This window comes from Hylobates moloch, unplaced genomic scaffold, assembly GCF_009828535.3.
Source record: "Hylobates moloch isolate HMO894 unplaced genomic scaffold, HMol_V3 SCAFFOLD_2, whole genome shotgun sequence".
NCBI classification, from domain to species: Eukaryota; Metazoa; Chordata; class Mammalia; order Primates; family Hylobatidae; genus Hylobates; species Hylobates moloch.
In genome coordinates this window covers 98,725,332-98,746,841 of record NW_026652277.1, presented here as the reverse complement: position 1 = coordinate 98,746,841, position 21,510 = coordinate 98,725,332, and the positions used below count along the sequence as shown (strand labels likewise).

The 21,510-nt window shown below is 33.0% G+C and overlaps 1 protein-coding gene across 2 annotated transcripts in view; it reads right to left on the bottom strand.

Annotated features, from left to right (window-relative positions):
- Positions 1 to 21,510, bottom strand: part of EYS (eyes shut homolog) — a 2,056,951-nt gene that overhangs the window by 1,378,691 nt on the left and 656,750 nt on the right. For both annotated transcript variants that reach the window (XM_032154320.2, XM_032154329.2), the window contains exon 13: positions 20,302 to 20,415. In XM_032154320.2, coding sequence (XP_032010211.1) covers positions 20,302 to 20,415 — 114 coding nt within the window. The remainder of the gene's footprint in view (positions 1 to 20,301; positions 20,416 to 21,510) is intronic.

Below are 21,510 nucleotides of genomic sequence, written 5' to 3'. Positions count from 1 at the left end.
GGTAACAATTTTTTTAATGTTTTTCCTTATTTTTGAAATAAAAAGTGAAATCTTACAATAGGTCTCTTTTCTTTTATCTTTTGTTCAGCATAGTATTTGAGAGAGTCTTATGTCAGTATTTTGATCCTTCCTTCACTGAGTAATAGCCCATTGTACATACATATCACTAGGTCCTTATTTATTTTCATGTTGACAGATATCTTTTTGTTCCCAAATCTGGGTTACAATAAATCAAACTGCTATAAACATTCTTGTAAATGACTGTTTATAGAACAATACTTTTATTTCACTTGTTTATGTAAATTGTTATTCTTAGGATAGGTGTATGTTTAATTTTAAATATAATATGCAAAATGCTTTTTGAATTTTTTAAATTTTCATTTGATTCCCTATCAACAATTTTATCTTTTTACCAACAGTGTGTGAGACTTTGAGTTACTTCACATTTTCAATAATTTTTTTTATTAATTTTAGACTCTGGAGGAGTATTCACTTTTGATTAGTTTTACATTTTTCTGACGATTAGTCATAATAAGAATTTTTTACTTATCTTTCTATGAAAATATTTTCTCCAGTTATTTGCACATCATTTTTAGTGTTTTGTTTTATATTAGTGAATTATAAGTGCTTTCTGGATATATTCTGCTTTATGTCCTGGGTATGTGTTTGTAAATATTTTCTCTCATGCTTATTCATTTTGTAAATAGTATCATTGGTGAGCAGAAAGTTTAAATTTGGTTAGTCTAAATTATCATTTTTTTCTTTAATGATTATTCCTCATTTTACATGTTCTAATAAAACAATTCCTACTCCTTGATAACAAAGAACTTCTTCTACATTTTCTCCTAAAAGCTTCATAGATTTAGGTTTTACATAGAGACGGATGATCATCTAAAATTACTGTCTTTGTGTATGATGTGAGGTAGAAGTCAATGTCATTTTTTCCATATGAATGCCTACCATTTCCACCATCATTTTTTAAAAGACTTTTATTTTCTTATTGAATTGTTTTGCATATTTTGTTGAAAATAATTATATAAGTGTGGTTCTATTTCTGAAATTTTTCACTTTCATTGATCAAACTGTCTTTTTATTTTTCAGATAAAACACTTTCTTATGTTGTAAAATCAGATGGTACAATTTATCAACTTTTTCTTGTATTTAATAGATTTATTGGCCATTATGTTTACACATTTCTATATCTTAAAATACATGTCAATTTTTAAAAAACGCTACTTGCATTAGAAGAGGGATTACACTGAATCTATGAATTATCTTAACCGTATTCATTCTTCCAGTGTGTGATGCGATTATGTTTTTCCATTCTTATAGATCTATTTAATTTCTCTTTGCAATGTTTTGTATTTTTCTGCACATTTTCCTTTTTAAAAATATTAACCATAAATATTTTGTTTTTGCAGTTTTTATAAAAAGATATTTTAGAAATTTTAATTTATAATCTCAACCTAAGTCTTATGCTATGATGGAGGAAGACTTTTGGTATCTTAGTAAAAAAGGGTGTATTTTGCATGTAAGTGGAATATAAATAATCATTGCTAGACAGCAAAGTGTAGTAAAAAGTAAATGGATGGATAGATAGACAAACAAGAAAATAAATAAAATAAATATTACCTCATTTTTGAATCTGGATGGACTCTGAATTGTTTGCATGATAGAATCTTGCAGAAGTGTTACTTTGCCAATTTTGGCCCAGGGATCTTAAGAGACTTGCACTTTCTGATTCTTTCCTCTTGAAATAGTTGCTCCTTACCAGGTTCTCAACTTCACCATTAATGACACTTTTATTGGATAATTTTTAGTTGTATTAGACTTCGTTACTCATTGTAAGATGTATACAAAAACCCTGACCTCTATCTTGTATTTGCGAGGCTACACCACAAAATGGGTTGTGAAAACAACAAAAATTTATTGTTTCACGGTTCTAAAAGCTAGATATCCAAGACTAAGGTCTTGGTAAAGTTGATTCCTTCTGAGAACTATGAGAGAGAATCTCTTCCATGTTCCTCTCACGTTTTCCAGTGCTTTGCTGATAATGTCTGTCATTTGATGGCTTGTAGAAGCATCACCCTAATCTCTGTTTTCATTTTCATATGGAGGTCTCCCTGTGTGTCTGTGCTTAAATTTTCCTTTTTGATAAGGACATCAGTCATATTAGATTAGAAACCCATCCTACTCAAGTATGACTTCTCCTTAACTAATTACATATATTTGAGATGATTTTATTTACAAATAACATTACATTGTGATATGACCTCACTGAGGGTTAGAACTTTAAAATGTGAATTTTTGGAGGAAAAACTTAGCACATAGTATACTCACTTGATGCCTCTTTTATTCCTCCAATCCTGACAACCATAAATGTCTCTAGGCTTTGCCAAATGTCTCCTGGAAAGGCAAAGTCATTTCTATCTTACAACCAATGGTCTAAAAAAATTTGATTACCCCCAGGGTGCCATGTTGTAAGGAAGCCTAAGCTAGTTATACAGAAAACTACATAGACAGAAGAGTGTTTGACAAATCCCAGCTGATCAAGCGGGATGATAAGTGGTCATTTTTAGATATTATGTATCACAGCTCAATCTCTGGCCACTATAACTAAGATGCTCAATAAGAAAATTATACTCTTTTCTACCTATAAATATCTTATCACATTGGAATTCACTTAAAATCTAGAATAGTATTATTTAGATTAAGTCCAGATGTAGATTGTAGAATTGTAGATGAGGCTACTTTACTACAGTTTCTCTTTTTTCACTTTTGGGTACAGTTTTTCTTGATTCAGAGACTTACAAATTTAAGATGAGTTATCTGCTCATCCATATTCTCAATATGAAAAGTTAAGCAGACACAGAAATACTACAATAGATAAACATTCTAAAAAAAGGAGAGAAGAAGAAAGATATATAGCAGAGATCAGTCCATAGTACTTCTGTGACCCTTCCTCTGCAAGCCATAAGTAGTGGCTCATGTTGCAGGTGAATAATTTTCTTAGCCAGCTTCCTGCCAGACACACAAATCTCTCAGAATTATCTCCTCCCTACCATGAGGTAAGAGTTAAGATATGTCCTCACGATTTAAAAATATATTTATCTACCTGAGGGGTCTACATTCCTCTGCCTTAGATGATTCTTAACAAAGGGTTTAAAAACCATGCACCCTTGATCTTAACCTGAACCCTACTTTTACTGGTAATGTCCTGGATTCAATAATGGCTCTGAGTCTATTTTGAAAACTTTTTACCAGCTGGAAGTCTGAAAATAAGAATCGTATTTATTTTCCAACACAGTACTCCTATGTTAAAAATATTTTTTCTAAATTTTAGTTAAAAACAGTCCCATCGTTAACTCATCTCTTATTTCCTGTTTTATCATAGGCCAGTAAATGAAGCTATTTGGTAACTTCCACATTTTGTCCTGAAATCTTAGCCTAGTTAATAAGGTCATGCTGTATATTTTCTATCTTTCACATTGACACAAGCAACAGTGATCTTAGTATTTGGTTAATGTATAACACAGTTTCCATTTCTCCAGCGCCAGTACAAACTTCCTCACTGATCTTACAGATATCATTAAAATTTTCTGTTTTTGCAACCTCTTTCCAAAATAGTCTCAATGGCACAAAACTGTTTTATTTATGGTAGCATCTCACTTCTAGGTACTAATTTCTTTTTCAATTGTCTCCATCTGTAACAAACACTGACTTACTTAGAGACTTAACAAATAAAAACCTATTATTATTTCTCATGAATCTGCATATTGTATGCATGGCTCTGATGCCCCATATTTTGTTGACTGGAGTTACTGATCAACTGACCTCTTCAGTATTGATAATCACGTTTACTTCTGGTCTGGGATCTATTTGTTTTAATATGAATATAGATCATCATATTTTATGCCTTTTTTTGAATAGTATATCTATCTTTCTTACAACTTATCTATGTCTTTATATTTCCATGCATTTCTTGTAGACTGAATAAAGCTGGGCCTTGATTTTTTTATCCAGATGAATAATCTATACCTCGGTTGGATTTTTGTCTAGTTCATTGACATTTAATGGAATTATTTTGATCATTGAATTTATGTTTACCATTTGGTTTTTGTAATTTGGCCTATTGTTTTTTGTTGTAATTTTCTTGCTTTCATTTCTGTTTTATTTTGGTTAAAGATTTTTATTATTTCATTGGTATAACCATCCCTTTTAAAATTATTTTTTACTTGTTGCTCTTGGGAATGCCATTTGCACAATCCATTTAAATTTGCACTACTACACATATAAGAATTTTACACCAGTATGGTTCAATTTACCCCATTTGCTATACTACTGTCATGTTTGTTCTACTTATTTATAAGCCCACCATTCAGCATTATAACATTTGTCTTAAACAGTTGCATGTGTTTTAAAAAATAAAAATTTTGTATATTCTAGTGTATGTGACTACAGATTTTTCATTTTCAAAGACTTCATGTCTTTCTATAAGTTTCCACTTGGTGCTATTTCCCTTTATGCTGAAGAAATTCTTTAAGATTTTATTTAGCTTAATATGTATTTTATTAAAATTATTATATATATGTTTACGAGATACTTTAAAACTACACATTTGGCTAACATTTTAATTTATTTCTGTTGAGAAGAACTGGCCTCAGTTATGTCTACGTAAACTTGAATGTGTATTAAATTTCCTGAGGGTCTTGTGAAAATTCAATTTCTGATTCTATAGGACCGGGATGGCCTGAAAATCTAGATATCTTTTGATTTTATTCTACATTTTTAAATTACTGTGATTTTTTGTTAAATCATAATTGTATATGTCATGGGGTACAATGTGATGTTTTGATATATGTATACAAAGTTCAATGATTAAATTGAGCTAATTAATATATCTATTACTTCATTTATCTATCATTTTTTATGGGGAGAAATTTGAAAGTTACTCTTGCTTATTTTGAAATATACACATGTAGTAACTGTTTAAAGCAAATTTTATAAAGGTGAATTGTGGCACTTATAAATAACATAACTAAGTGTAATAAATATGACCATAGTACAGCAAATGAAGTAAATGGGACTATACTGCTGTAATATTTTTATATCGATGTGTAACAGTACAAATGAGCTCTAAATGGATGATGTTAATGGTAATCTAAAGTACTTTATTATTCACTGTAGTCACACTGCTACGTAACAAATTTCAAATCTTATGCCTCTTTTTGAAGCCTTGTACCCTTTTATCAACAATTCCTAATTCCCTCCTGCGCCCCTCCTCCAGTCTCTGGAAAGCATTATTTTGCTCTCTGCTACTATGAGTTTAACGTTTTTAGATTTCATATGTAAGTGAGATTATTTGGTACTTTTCTTTCAGTGCCTGGATTATTTAACATAATGTTCTCCCTATAGGTTAATCAATGTCACAAAAGTTCTTTTTCAATAGTATCTCATTATGCATGTATATATGACATTTTATTTATCTATTCTTCCATTGACAGACACTTAGGCTGATTCCATCTCCTGACTATTGTGAATAATGCTGCAATGATGTGGGCATGCATATAGCCCTTCAACATACAGATTTCATATCCTTTGCATACATACCCAGAAATGGAATTATTTGATCATATGCTAGTTATGTTTTTTAGTTTTTCGAGGAATCTCCATACCATTTTTCATGGTTTTACTAATTTACATTCCCACAATGTGTAAGTTCCCTTTTTCCTGCATCCTCAACAAAACTTATTATTTTTCACCTTTTGATAATAATAAAAGCCATGCTAAGAGGAGTAAAGTGATATTTCGTGGTTTTTATAATATTTGTATTTCCCTCATGCTTAGTGATGCTGAGCATTTTTAAATGTATCTGTTTGCCATTTTTACGTCTGCTTTTGAGAAACGTCTGTTCAGATCCTTTGCCCATTTTTCAACCAGATTGTGTGTTTTTTGTTATAGAGTTGTTTTTGTTCCTTATATATTTTGGATATTAATTCCTTGTCATATGTATGGTTTGAAAATAAGGTTTTCCTTTTTGTGGGTTGTCCTCATTTTGTTGTTTGCTCTGCCATGCAGAAGCTTTTTACCTTGATTTCATCCCATTTGTCTAATTTTGCCTTTGTTGCCTGTGCTTTTGGAGTCATATACAAAATATCCTTGCCCAGTCCAATTTTGTGGAGATTTTCCCCTATATTTTCTTCTAGTAATTTTACTATAGTGAAAATATTCTGAGGATGAAGTCTCTCTAGTAATAATTATATTCTTGACATCGTGCTGATATGTTGCATTGTCTCTGGATTCTGTTTTCTTCCTTTAAGCAATGATGTTATTTATTATAGAAAGATGTTATCACATCTGAACTCAAATGCCATGTCCCACCTCAATGTGTTTGGAAGCAGCCACAACCACTCAGCTCCTCATACTTTCAGTGGTTGCTTTCACTGGGGAAAATTGAGATTCCCTACATGTGTGTCATTCAGGCATTAACATAGGATTTGTGCAATTTGTATTTTGGTACTCTTCCTTATGTGGTGTCCTTCTTTCTTGAATTCCCCAGCCCCTTCACTTTTCTGCCATTCTGGGAGCCTCAAATTGTCCTGTGACTCTGCATACACTTAAAATTGTAGCTTTCTCCTGTTGTTTTCACTGCCCATACGTATCAGACTGAAGGTAGCCCTCAGGTGAAAAGCAATATAAATACACATTTTACCCAGCAGAGCTTCTTTCTTTCAAAGCTTGACTCCTCTTTAATTTCTACCTGCTTCTGGTAACTCTTTAGTGCCTTAAAACAGTTGTTTTCATGATTTGTTTAGAGTTTACAATTGTCATCTGAAGAATGGTTTGTCTATATGCTATTCCACCATTGCCAGAAGCCTCCAGGATTACTGTTTGCCTTTGTGTGTGTGTGCTCTCCTAAGTCCACAATATCTTAGATTTCTGAACACTCTGATCTTTGACAAAATACAATTTTCATGGTGCAATGTTTTCTAAATCATTTATTTCCATTTAACTCTGTGCTTCTCACTTGAATCAACCTCCCACTGTGATAGTTTTCCAAAACCTTGCCATTGTATCCTGCTATAGTCTGAATGCTTGTGACACTCCACAGCCCCAAATTTTTATGTTGAAATCTGATTTCCAATGTGAAGGTTTTGGAGATGGAGTCTTTGGGGCATGATGACATTCTGAGAGGGAAAACCTCATGAATAATTTCTGAGGTTTATAAGAAATTTGAGTCCTTATAAAAGACACTATAGTCCTTAGAGAATAGATCCTTCATCCCTTTTGCTATGTGAGGTTACAGCGAGAAGACAACCACCTATGAGGAAGTGAGCTGGTACGAGACACCAATTGCCTTGATGCTCGACTTTGCAGCATCCAGAACCATGACAAATATGTTTGTTGTTTATAAGCCACTTAGTCTATAGAATTTAAGATATGGACTCTGAAATATTTGCTAAGAGGTTTAATTGACTTAGAGGTTTTGGCTCAAGAACAGTTGTAGAACAGCTAGGGATGCAGCTGGTAGATATAGATGTGTTTAGAATTTAACAATTAGGGTTAAACAGCTAGGGACGTAGTTGGTAGATTTGTTATAACACTGCAAACAAATTCATCCTTTTGTTATTAACAACCTTTCTTATTTATTGAATATACTTTTACCTTATTGCTTCATTAAAACCTGTTTCATTATTATTGCATCATATACCTTTTGTCCTTCTTAAGCAACAGTTTTTTTCTATATCAATAAAACTTCAGATTCAAGAGGTGGGATTACATACCCTGGTTATTCATTGACACAAAGAACTGATTATTTTCTCTTTATTTCCTCAATTCTGGACTACTCTTTTTAATTCTGTGCAACTCCTCTTAGGCTATCGAGCACTAATATAGAAAAATCACACAAGTTTGAAGACTGATGTCAAGACATGTGTGAACTGGACTTCAATAGTGCCTACATTTTTATAATGGAAGACTCTCTCAGGGAAAAGAGACAGAACCGCAGTAGAACCAACACTGGTACAGTGATAAATTTATTAGCTCAAGTAGCAAATCGTGAGAGTAGAAGTGCATTCGACTCAGACACATTAGGGACTATCACTTTGCCATATCTGTTTGTCTTTTTATAGCTTTCCTTATTATTGTTATGATTCTATCCTTCTATGAACTTTTTTTCTTCCAAGTTGAGGACTTCCTTTTGCCAGTAATTGTAAATTTCATGTTTCATATGGTCAATGTCAAATAAAGTCTGGGCAACATTTTCCCAAATTCTTCATTCAAGATCCCAAGAATAATTTTTGATCTGGTTTAGGGTAGATATTAACTCTAGTCAAGGCAGAAACTCCTAAAGAAAAATGTGGTTAGGAAAATCATCTTCAAGTGAAATAGACACCATCACCAGCACACGGGAAAATGTACATTCATTTAAATGTGAAATGTTTTACACTCTCTGATATGGTTTGGCTATGTGTCCCCACCCAAAACTGATGTTGAATTCTCAAAGTTGGGGAGGAACCTGGTGGAAGGTGTTTGTATTATGGGGGCAGATGCCCCATAAATGGCTTGCATCATTCCCTTTGTGATAAGTGAGCTCTCGTTTTGAGTTCATGGGAGATCTGGTCATTTAAAACTGTGTGGCACCTTCACCCCCACCCCACTCTCTCTGTCCTCTTGCCATGCAACGTGAAGTTGCGCTTGCTTCCCCTTCACCTTCTGCCGTGATTCTAAGTTTTCTGAGGCCTCTGCAGCCATCCCTCCTGTACAGCCTGTGGAGCCATGAGTCAATTAAACCTCTCTCTTTTTTTTTTTTTTTTTATAAACAACCCAGTCTCAGGTAATTCTTGACAGCATTTTGAGAATAGACTAATATACTTTCCTTGAATATAAATTGTTATTTTTGTGGTCACTCACAGAATATAACCATGCCTCCAAATTCCAGAGAACATGGATTTCATCAAATAACTCCCTCAAATTTCTACCAGTAAAAACCTCTATTCTTACCTATATCTCCATCCATACTTTATATTTGGTTACTTTATTACCAAAGAGTGACAGATTCATCCCTCTTGATCTTGACAAAGTCCAATTTATTAATTTTTCCATTTCTGGATCCTGTTTTTTGTTTCAAATCTAAGAATTCTTTGAATAGCTCTAAGTCCCAAATATTTTCTCTTCTGTTATGTTCTAAAAGATTTATATGTTTCACATTTAAATCTATGACCATTTATATTTAAGATGACATTTCATGTTACCACCAGATTTGTAGATTACCATCATACCACATTGCACTGCCCTCTCTGTTAATAATCTTCTCTGCCTCCTGAAGATGTAGTTTCTACTTCTGGTCTAACATCTTCCTATGCATACATTAGGATTACTAAGTGTGATTGGATCCTAGCAGGCAAGAGATTATGCAATTGAACTCAGAAATGTGTGGGGAATTTAATAAGGGACTACTTACAAAGTGCGGCAGAGCAGGTGGAAACCACCAGAAATAGAATTAGGTCTTTCCTGCCACCCAGGAGCTGAGTGGAGGTAGCTGGTGCTAGAACCTAAGGCAGAGGAACTGTGTGGAGACCACTGCCCTAGGGAAGATAACCTGATCAGTGGAGGGGCATGGCCAGCTTGCAGCAAAACGCCGAGGGAAATGAGGTAATCAACGTATTTGCATCTGTCTCTTCCTTTCCTCTTATTTCATATTGGGGCTCCCATTTGCCAAACTCAAAAGAGAGCATGAAAAATACAGGTCATGTAGTGTAGCTTCTTGGACATTGAGTAGATCTGAAAGGGCTAATGGAAGATAGCCATACGTCTCTTAAGCCCCCATAACATTTTGATAAACAAATCTTGCTTTTGTCTCACGTTCCCCCTATTTAGCCTCATTTCTCCTTACCACTTTTCTACCAAATATTTTCAAGAAGGAATCTAGCGTTACCATCTCCACTTTTTCATTTCATCTGTACAGTCCCACGTGTATCATCATCAATGACTAAACTCCACTGAAACTCTTCTTGTGAAGGTTACCAAGGCCACTTTAGTAATAGTTTTCTGGACCATTTTCACACCAAATCACACTGGGCTGTCCGATCCTATTTAGGACTTTCTTACTACTTCTTCCTAATTGGAACTCTCCCATCTTTTGTGTTCACCTTTGACTTCTCATTGTGTGTTCCTTTCCCCATCCAGCCTTTCTATTTTAGTATTTTTAAGTAACCAATCCTATGAAAAAAACTTGACCATTCCAAATATACTTCTTTTTAACTGATGCTTTATAAAACTATAGTCCTTCCAGAACTTTCTCCTATGCTTCAGATGCACATACTAGGATTATTTAAAGGAAACCTTGATTTTAATAATTTACAATCTGACAGGTTCAGTATGCTTGAAGCTCTGCTGATCTCCCTCTTCATTAAATCTGCTTCTTCCACTCCTGTTGCCCTAAAGCAATAATCCATTTATCCGACCTAGGAAACTGAACATCATTTTCTTTTTTTCTTACTTTACACATCTGAACACCACAACATTCTAACCTATTTTGTCTGTAACCTAAATATCTCCTGAAATGATCCAATTACCTAACTCAAGCCCTGTTTCCATACCTCTACAATAGACCACAGCTTGATTACTGCAAGCAGTTAATTTTCTCTCTTTCCAGTGTGCCATAAGTAGATTTTAGGTGCCTTGCCACAAAAAGAAAAGTAACCATGTGAGATGATAGATGTGTTAATCTGCTTCTCTATAGTAACCATTTTACTATCTATATGTATCCCATAAATCATGCTGTAAATCTCAAATACACAAAAGAAAATTAATTCAAAAGAAGAAAAAAATCAAATTCTACTTTATAATTTAGAATAATCTCCCCAAACTTATGTTCAATTTTTCCCCAGATTAATAACTTCCCATTGCCCCTAATATTCCTTGGGCGACAGTTCTGGTTTGAATTCTGTTTAAAACTCCAGCTTCATGCTCTCAGAGTAATTTTAGCTAACTGAATGTCTTTGAGGTCTTTGAATCCCCACAGTTTCTGTTGTCTCTGCTCCCTATTTTATTTTAAATTTATTCCAGGAACATGTACAATACTAGGATATGCATGGCAGTTTAGAACTTATCAACATATACTTCTTTCAATTTAAAGGGAAAAGAACATTTTTCACATGCTGGGAAATAGGTAGTTGACACATTTGAATAGATTTGAACAACCTGAAAAGCATATATAGTGAAAAAGTTTAAAAGTTGAGGACAGAATGCTGAATAATATCACAATTTAAGGGTGAGTATTGTGCTGGAAATGAAGAAAGGTACACATTTAGAAAACAAAAGCGTTGTTATTACTTTCCAATTTTTCAAAGCTTTTAGACCATTATGAATTCACTGCAAACAATCGTTCTCTGTGATTTTTAACTTAATTATAATTTTGTCTCATTGTTAGAGTGTCAGGAGTACATTTTCACCTTTTGGTAATGCAAATAAAAATGATTAGTATAAAATGTACCGTATAGCTAAACATTTCTCTAAGTTTGCCAGACCAGTCATCCTATTGTTGCACATAATAGGTAACTCAGCTGGGATGGGCTGCACATTAACTTGTTGATAAAACCATATAATATGTTTATATTTATGGTCAATTATAGTATTTTTTCACTTGATATGCTAACTTTACAGACAATATAGTCAAATATAATTACCCACCCAAATGGAGCAGTCAATAGGTTATAAAGGAAGAAGGAATAAATAGGTCTGGTCCATTAACATGAAATAAAATTAAAATAGTAGAATTAAATACATGTTTTGCCAAGATATTAAAGAGCTTTGAATCTAAAATAAAAATAAGAGAAGGGAATAAAAGAAGCAAAAAATATTTTGTTTTAAATGGTAGATAGAAATATTCACATCTTTCACTCAGGTTCCCTATATACTTGCTGCCAAAATAACCTTAGCATGTTAGCACTTACATTGAACTAAAGGTAATTGTTTAATCACCAGGAAGAAGAACACAATACTGCTAATAAAAACCAATATTTGCTCCATATTTACTGTTTAATTGCTAGACAGAACAAATGAAAGACAAAATTAACTTCAACTATTTAATGAATCATTTATTTTTTCCGCTGGATTAATAACTTATTATGGACTCAGCATTTTACAGTTCATTCAATTTATTTGACCACTCCTCCAAAATAATACTCATATTGTCATTTTCATTAAAGAAATTTAATTGACTTTTGGTTAATATTCTAAATTGATCTGGACTTGACTTTAATACATTTCCAGAACATTAGAGATGGTTGTTTGGGTAGCCCAGGCAAAATATTTTGTACTCCAAGAATCTTTAGTATAGCTGTAGATTGAGTAGACTGGAGCATTTAATTACAGCATCTGTAGTTCCTCATTGTAGCTTGACACAAGAATGACTGAATATGGCCTGTGAAGGCTGAAAAACTAATTGCTCCATTATCTGCACTCCAGTCTTTTTCACTTCACAAGCACTTAAAAATATACTTATATCTGCTTTCTAATTACAAGTTCCCATAACAGAGTGTCCTATCCAGAAAACAGCATTATTACTCTGGCTTTCAACACACTTAAGCATTTTTATTTTGCTGAGTTTTGTTCTTCTTTGTTTACTTTCTTTTGCGAACATGTTTAATGGCTAATTGCCATTTCAGCTTTTTATATTAATTACTACACATTTAGAGACGTGTCTTTAAAGCTCTAGCAGATAAGACATTTGCTCAAACATTATTTTCATTTTACTTGTCTGTATGTAGCTTTATCAGAATGACATTCTTAAGTACTTACTTTCTTGAGAATAAGCAATAATTTATGACAAAGCCTTATCTTTTTTGCATTAGCTACTGAAAACTTTTATATTTTAGAAGAAAAGAGTAACAACTTATTTCTCAGCACCAATATATGACAGAAATGCAAGGACGATTGTTTTAACAGTGATATATGCAACATTATTTTCCCCCAGAACTCCTTCATTTAATGAAATTCAATATGTACAGTTTTCATTTTATGAATTATAAAGTCATCAACAATTTAGTTTGATGCCAGTAAATTCACATTTAAAAATTTGAATTGTTCATCATACTTTATGTTTAAATTGACAAATTAAAAATGTATACATGTAGCATTCCATATGATGTTTTGATACATGTATACATTATGGAATGGCTAAATCAAGTTAATTAACACATGTATTACCTCACACACATTTTGAGGTGGTGAGAACACAAAATCTAATCTCTAAGTAATTTTTAAGTATATAATACATTGTTTTAAACTATAGTCATCATGTTGTACAGGACATCTTGAATTTATTTCTCCTAACTGAAATTTTGTATCCTTTTACCAATACCTCCTCTTGGATGAACCTGGAGAACCAGGCACAAAGAGACAAATACCGCATGATCCCACTTACGTGTGTAATCTAAAACAAGATAAAGTCATAGAATCGGAGAGTTGAATCATACCTTTCTGTAGGTACGAGCATTAACTTCATATAGATTACAGTATCACTGATATATTAATAGGCAATATTAATATTCATAGGCAATTTGAGTACTGTGGTCTTTTCTACCCACTAAGAAAGCAGCCCTATTCCTGAAATATACTTTGCTTCTTTAAATACTTCATTGGTAAGTAAGACATTGCCTCAATTTTGTCAGGAACAACGTTTACATGGTAGGCAGTTATCGTCTCTTTACTTCCATTATATTTCATGGACATTAGTTCTAGAATTTAAAACTGCTGATTGGATAAGGGCTGCCTTGTTGGTTAGCACTGATTATAATATATTTTAAGGAAATAGTTATAACTATGTGAAAAAAAACTATGTGAAAAAATAGCATTTTTCACATACCCAACCCCATTTAGTTCTGGGGGAAAGATGAGTAAGTGTGCTTAATCCCAGGTGTGTGTGTGTGTGTGTGTGTGTGTGTATGTGCGTGTGCATTTATGTATGTGCTTAATAATTAATTTTCTTATGTAGAAAGAATTTATACTTTGAGGCATTATTTAATCTCATTTACTTTACACACAAAACATAAAATCCCCTGCTTAATACATTTTGTATATCAAGACAAATTTATGTCACAATTCATTTTTGGAAGTGCTAGGCATAGAGGGCTTTTAATAAAGAGTGCCTCAGAAAGCAATCATTGGCCATGACAATAGACACATTAATGACAACAGTGCTTACTGGGAATGACTTCCTCGTATCTTCTTGTTTTAATTAAAATAGAAAATTGTGGTATCCAAACATGGAAAATATGTATGCAGTCTGTATCCTGCTTTGATACATGAAAAGTATGAGGTTTTGTTCAGGTATATTATAATAATTATATCAGGGAAAGTGAAAACTCATTTTTACATATTAAATTTTTTGTTCCTTTCTGAAGAAAAATTAAGTCCATAGTAAACAGAAAACAAAATGATAATACCCTTTCCTTCAAAAAGAAATACATATTTGAAATTTATTTGCTAAGTTCAGTTTCTAAGACTAGAATTTGAAAGGGAACCAGATTAAATCAAAGCTAACCACTTACACCAGTGGATGAACACTTCATGGAAAAAGAATTGTATTAAGGGATTTATTTTCCATATTTATTTGTTTTTTAAAAAGTGAAGAAAAAAGATTCTACAGGTATCAAAAAAGATATATAGCATTAATAACATTTTGTATGAAAGCTATGCTATTTTTGGAGGATCTGTAATTTTAGTAGTAGAAACTAACATGCATAAAAACACTGCATTATTCAGCTCTACAGAAGTAATTACACCAAGATTTTTCTAATTATTTTCTATTGTTCCCATTAATCACAATCCCCTTTTCGGACAAATACCTTTTTCCAGTATGTGCTTTAAAAAGTTGTAAGTGGTAATAAAACGTAATTTCTATAAGTGGCAAAATGTTCAAACTAGGGTAAATTCTCAGGAAAATTCTTACAATTTCATATATTTGCTAAATAGTGACTGTATATATTCTTTACATTTTCAAACATAAATTCATAAATGCATAAACTCATAAAGGTATGTATTATTATTATGCTACAAATTTTACTCAAAATGAAAAGTTATGAATTTAACCTAGTACAATGGGGTAGAGTCATCTATTTCTTATATAAAAAAGATAGACATCATTTTATCAAAATATATGTTCGTGCAAATAAACATCTAATAGATACAACTTGGACTATATCAACAGAAAGCCACAATTAGCTTAAAAAATAGGTTATAGGTTATTGTTTGAGCATTTTCTACACCAGGGGTCAGCAAATGTTTTCTATAGAGGACCAGATAGTAAATAATTTAGGATTTGCAAGCAAAGAGAACACATACTCTGTACTTGCGGTTGAAGCAGCCATCCACCATAGATAAATGAATGAGTATAGTCATGTTTGTGAGAGGCACAAAACAAGTAAAGGCCTGGATATTCTCCCACAGGACATATTTTGCTAACCTGTATCTATTGAATTCCAAACAAGTAAACTTACCAAATTAGTGAATCAACTAAAAATTTACTAACTTAATCTTGTGATTTTAATGTGTCATCCTGGAGTTACATTGTTTATGTGTATTATTTTTCTTTCTTTGGGAAAAAGACTGAAATCACTAACAGGCTCAGAGCGAATTTAATCAGAAAACAAACAGCTACTGAGTTTTACAAATAGAAATTATTTGTGCTTTTTGCATAGAAACTGAATGCACTTTTTTCAAAAATTGTATTTATTCATAACAATAAAAAAAATCAATTCTAGTGAGGTATTCAAGGAAAGTCTTTCCTATTAGCATTCGAAGGTTAATTCTTAACAATGCTGGTTGCCATAAAGAACAAAGTACCAAAGACAAAAACAAGCAATGGGGAAAGGATTCCCTATTTAATAAATGGTGCTGGGAAAACTGGCTAGCCATATGTAGAAAGCTGAAACTGGATCCCTTCCTTACACCTTATACAAAAATTAATTCAAGATGGATTAAAGACTTACATGTTAGACCTAAAACCATAACAACCCTAGAAGAAAACCTAGGCAATACCATTCAGGACATAGGCATGGGCAAGGACTTCATGTCTAAAACACCAAAAGCAATGGCAACAAAAGCCAAAATTGACAAATGGGATCTAATTAAACTAAAGAGCTTCTGCACAGCAAAAGAAACCACCATCAGAATGAACAGGCAACCTACTAAATGGGAGAAAATTTTCACAACCTACTCATCTGACAAAGGGCTAATATCCAGAATCTACAATGAACTCAAACAAATTTACAAGAAAAAAACAAACAACCCCATCAAAAAGTGGGCGAAGGATATGAACAGATACTTCCCAAAAGAAGACATTTATGCAGCCAAAAAACACATGAAAAAATGCTCATCATCACTGGCCATCAGAGAAATGAAAATCAAAACCACAATGAGATACCATCTCACACCAGTTAGAATGGCCATCATTAAAAAGTCAGGAAACAACAGGTGCTGGAGAGGGTGTGGAGAAATAGGAACACTTTTACACTGTTGGTGGGACTGTAAACTAGTTCAACCATTGTGGAAGTCAGTGTGGCGATTTCTCAGGGATCTAGAACTAGAAATACCATTTGACCCAGCCATCCCATTACTGGGTATATACCCAAAGGACTATAAATCATGCTGCTATAAAGACACATGCACATGTATGTTTATTGCGGCACTATACACAATAGCAAAGACTTGGAACCAACCCAAATGTCCAACAACAACAGACTGGATTAAGAAAATGTGGCACATATACACCGTGGAATACTATGCAGCCATAAAAAATGATGAGTTCATGTCCTTTGTAGGGACATGGATGAAACTGGAAACCATCATTATCAGTAAACTATCGCAAGTATAATAATAATAATAATAATAATAATAAAGAACAAAGTACCTTAACCTTAGTGGTTTAGCACAATAACAACTCATAAATTAATTTGTTTTTTAACTCTCAGTATAATAGGAGTATTCCTGGTCCATGAACATCTTTTTATGTAAGAATTAGGGACCTATACTCTTCCATCTTCTGGCTTTTCTCTAGTTTTTCAGGCAACTCCAAGAAGAATGTAGAAGAAATGAAAAAGTTAAAAACTGTGAGACATTTTTATGAACCACATTGCAAGATAAAAACTACTATTGATTTTCTGTTGGTCAGAATTCATTCACATGGTCTTATCTATATACAAGTTAATTAAGCCTGTGCCTAGGTGTAAAAGAAAAAGACAAACACGTAGCCATCTTCTGATATACAAGGCATGTTTCCAGCTGAAAGATCTATAAGAATATAAACTGAATTAGAATGTATTTATGTCTAGGATAGAGTGTCTACAGTATAAATTTATGTGATATGATTACCAGAAAAATATACATTATCAGGCACATGCATTTTAAAATAATTTAACCTTTTTTTTGCTTTTTTGGGTTATGTATGTACAGTTCCATTGAACATGTTAATGTACCTTATAAAGCTAAGGCACTACCATTAACTGAAGAATCCTTTTCATTATAATTCATAGATTAAAATATTTAGTATTTAGTACATGAAGGTTAAAATATTTATGATTACCTAACATTTCTATTCATGCTTTACAAATTCGGTTTTGTTTTAATGGAAAATATTTTGGTTTGGTTTTGGTTTTAGGTTTTCTTTTGTTACTGTTTTTTATTTGTTTATTTTATAGATGGGGTCTCACTTTGTTGCCCAGGTTGGGGTGCAGTGGCACAATAATTCACAGAAGCCTCAACCTTATGGGCTCAACCAATCCTCCTGCTTCAGCCTCCTGAGTAGCTGGGACCACAAGCATGCCATCACAACTGGCTCATTTTTCCTTTTTATGTTTCAAAGACAGGGATTTGCTATGTTGGCCAGGCTGGTCTGGGACTTCTGGCTTCAAGCAATCCTTTTGCCTCAACCTCTCAATGTGCAGGGGCTACAGGTGTGAGCCACTATGTCCAGCCTAATGTAAAATATTTTGAATCAGAAATTATTTGCAATTGATCATTTGTAAATTAAACGTTTATTTTAGAGTAGTTTTAGATTTACAGAATAGTTGCAAGGATAGTACAGAGAGGTCCTGTATACTCCATAACAAGTTCCCCTGTATTAATATCCTATGCTACTATGGTATATTTGTCACAATAAATGAATCAATATTGATGTTATTAACTAATGTCTGTACTTTATTTGTATTTCCTACGTTTTAAGCTAATGTCTTTTTTTCTGTTCCAAGATCTCTTACAAGATACCATATTACTTTTAGAAGTAATATTTCCTTAGGCTTCTCTTGGCTTTGAAAGTTTCTCAGACTTTTCTTGCTTTTGATGACCTTAACAGATTTGAGAAATTCTAGTCAAGTATTTTTTAGAATGTCTGTCAATTGGGATTTGTCTGATAATTTTTTGATGACTAGACTCGGAAAATGTACTTTTGAAAGGACGATGAGAGACAAAAAGTGCCATTCTCATCACTTCATATCAGAAGTTTAGGTTATTAACACAGCTGTGTATGTTGATGTTAACCATGATCCTGTAGCTGAGGTAGCAATTGTCAGATTTCTCCACTGTAAAGCTACTCTTCCCTCCACGACCCCCTTTTTACATGCCATACTCTTTGAAAGCCAGTCACTAACTGCTGTCCAAATTTAAGGGATGGGGAGTTTTGTTCCACTTCGTTAAGTTCAAAGTACCCACATAAATTATTTGGGATTATTGTACAAAAAGATGTGTCTATTACTTCTCATTTATTTATTCAATCATACATTTCCATTAGTATGGACTCTTACATATTTATATTTTGGGTACCAGCCAATACTCCTTTATTTTGGTGCTCAAATCATTCTAGCTTTGATCATTGGGAGCTCCTTCCATTGGCTCACTTTGACTTAATCTCATACTTTGGTGTTAAAGTACTTTCACATTTTCTGGCATTACAATGTTATTCATGCTGTATTCCATGTTTAGTCCTAAAATTAGCTAGATCCCTAAGGAGATTTGATTTTTTTAAGAGAAGAATGTATGAAAAACCAAAATCTGGGCACTAGAAAAACAGTTATTTTTTAAATGAAGTCTACCAGCCTGGGCAACATGGTGAAATCCTGTCTCTACAATAATACAAAAACTACCCTGATATGCTGGCATGCACCTGTAGTCCTATCTACTCAGGCGATTAAGGGGAGGATCACTTACGCCCAGGACGCAGAGGCTGCGGTGAGCTATGATAGCACCACTGCACCCCAACCTTGTTGACAGAGTGAGATCCTCTCTCAAAAAATACAAATGAAGTCTAATATTTTTACTGAGATTACTTAGGCCATTCTCCCTGTATCTTTAAAGATGCATAATTAAATAAGTATGAATTGATATCCCACCTACCCAAGCATGATAAAATATTCTCTGTTATATAAATATTACATATATGTTAGAACATTGTTGGAAATTATAATTAAACAATTATTATTAATTTTTGGCAGACTGTGGTATTTAAATAACATTTCTCATTTAAATTACATTCAAATAAATGAGCTAGATATATTCTTATTGTCATTTAACAGTAAGAAAGTTATAACTTAATGTGTTTAAATGGATGTAAAATACTTGAAGTGGGGCATACAATCTTACATTTTTCATAAGTAATTATAAGATACTTTTTTAAGGTAAATAGGTATAACATTAAAAAATATCTAAATTAATTTTATTTAGTTGAACAGTTTCAAATTTCTTAGCTTAGAAAGAGATACTAAAGTTCAAGGAAGTACTCAATGAATTAGTATCTATATACTAGTTGCAATACTATATTAAAATATTTATAAGGCAAAGCAAGGATTTGTTTAGTTTATGGAGAAAAAATACAATTCCTGAATTGAAGTTGAAGAATTACTATCAAAGTTGAACACTGAAAAATTAAACAGATGATTAGTTTAGAAAGAAAAAAAGAAAACTTGACAATTTCATAAGAAAATAATATGGAAGAATATTTCAAATATAACATGATAGCCTGGCAATATATTGCTTCCTTACTTTTATATTGTATCTTTTGGTTTCATTGGTGACCTTTCAAATAGAAAAATAAGAAACTCAACTATTTTAGTGTGTATGTAAACAAAACTAATTTCACTCTAGTTTCTGCCTAAGGAATAATTGGTTGGTCACTTTAGAAGCTGACTTTAAGAAAATGAAGGACTAATAATGTTGTTGGAAGACTGAAATGAGTTCAGACAAGAGACAGAAGTGCTTTTTAAAGTTAATTATGTTTGCTTTTCCTTCTCCCTTGGTGTTCATTACCTTTAAACGGAGGCACACACGGGCAGAAGTAATTACCAGGTTGGTCAATGCAGGTGGCTCCATTTTTGCAGGGATGTGAAGCACACTCATCTATATCAATTTCACATTGCGTACCTTTGGAAAATAGTAAAAAAAAATGATAAGTGTTAACAAGACAGGCATGTATCAAGTTGTAATACTTAAATTTGCACAAGCCTTTAATCCACTTAGAATGATATCTGAAACTAAATTTATTAGATAAGAATGCCACATATATTACTATCAGAACCCATTTATTTCACCTTGCTACAAACTGTAGTAACTTCTCTTAGAATTACTAAAAGGACACTAATCTCTTCTGTGTTTGTAGGCATGCAAAGTCTCTTCAGATGTGAACTAATTTATCTTTTGCTGGAGAGTCTAAAGATGGTGCAGATATTTCAGGTTATTGAAATGCAGATCAAATGATCAAATGTTAGGTGAAAGGAAATAAAAAAGGAACGAAAAGAAAATATTGGTGAATCAATAACATCCTGATGTATGTCCCTGAGGGCTGAATGTTATTTGTTCGTTTGTTTGTTTTGGAGCGGGAGTCTCGCTCTGTCTCCCAGGCTGTAGTGCAGTGGGGCGATCTCAGATCACTGCAACCTCTGCCTCCTGGGTTTAAGAAATTATCCTGTCTCAGCGTCCTGAGTAGCTGGAATTACAGGCACACACCACCATGCGAGGCTAATTTTTGTATTTTTAGTAGAGACAGGGCTTTACCATATTGGTCAGGCTGGTCTCGAAATCCTGACTTCAGGAGATCCAGTCGCTTTGACCTCCCAAAGCTCAGGAATTACAGACATGGGCCACTGAGGCTGGCCCTAAATGTTCTTTATAAGGCAGTTATTGAGTGCTATTTACTAATAAAGCCATGGGTAATGGGTAGATGCATTTCAATCTACTCATGATCTTTGTAGATATAATATTATGGTGCCAGGGTGATGAATTACTTTTTTTCTAGTAATTTTACAAAGTAAGCCTATATGGAAAGAAAAGAAATAAATGTCCATTAACTATATAGTCTTAGCATTTTCTTTAAACTGTTGTCCAATTCATATTTTCATCCATCCTCCACCTAGAATTTGTGTTGCTAAAGCTGACCTTTCTCATTATACCACTTAGATTGCTTGTTAATTTCCCAATAGTTGAAAATCATAGCCTCAACTGACACTGAATTGATTTTTA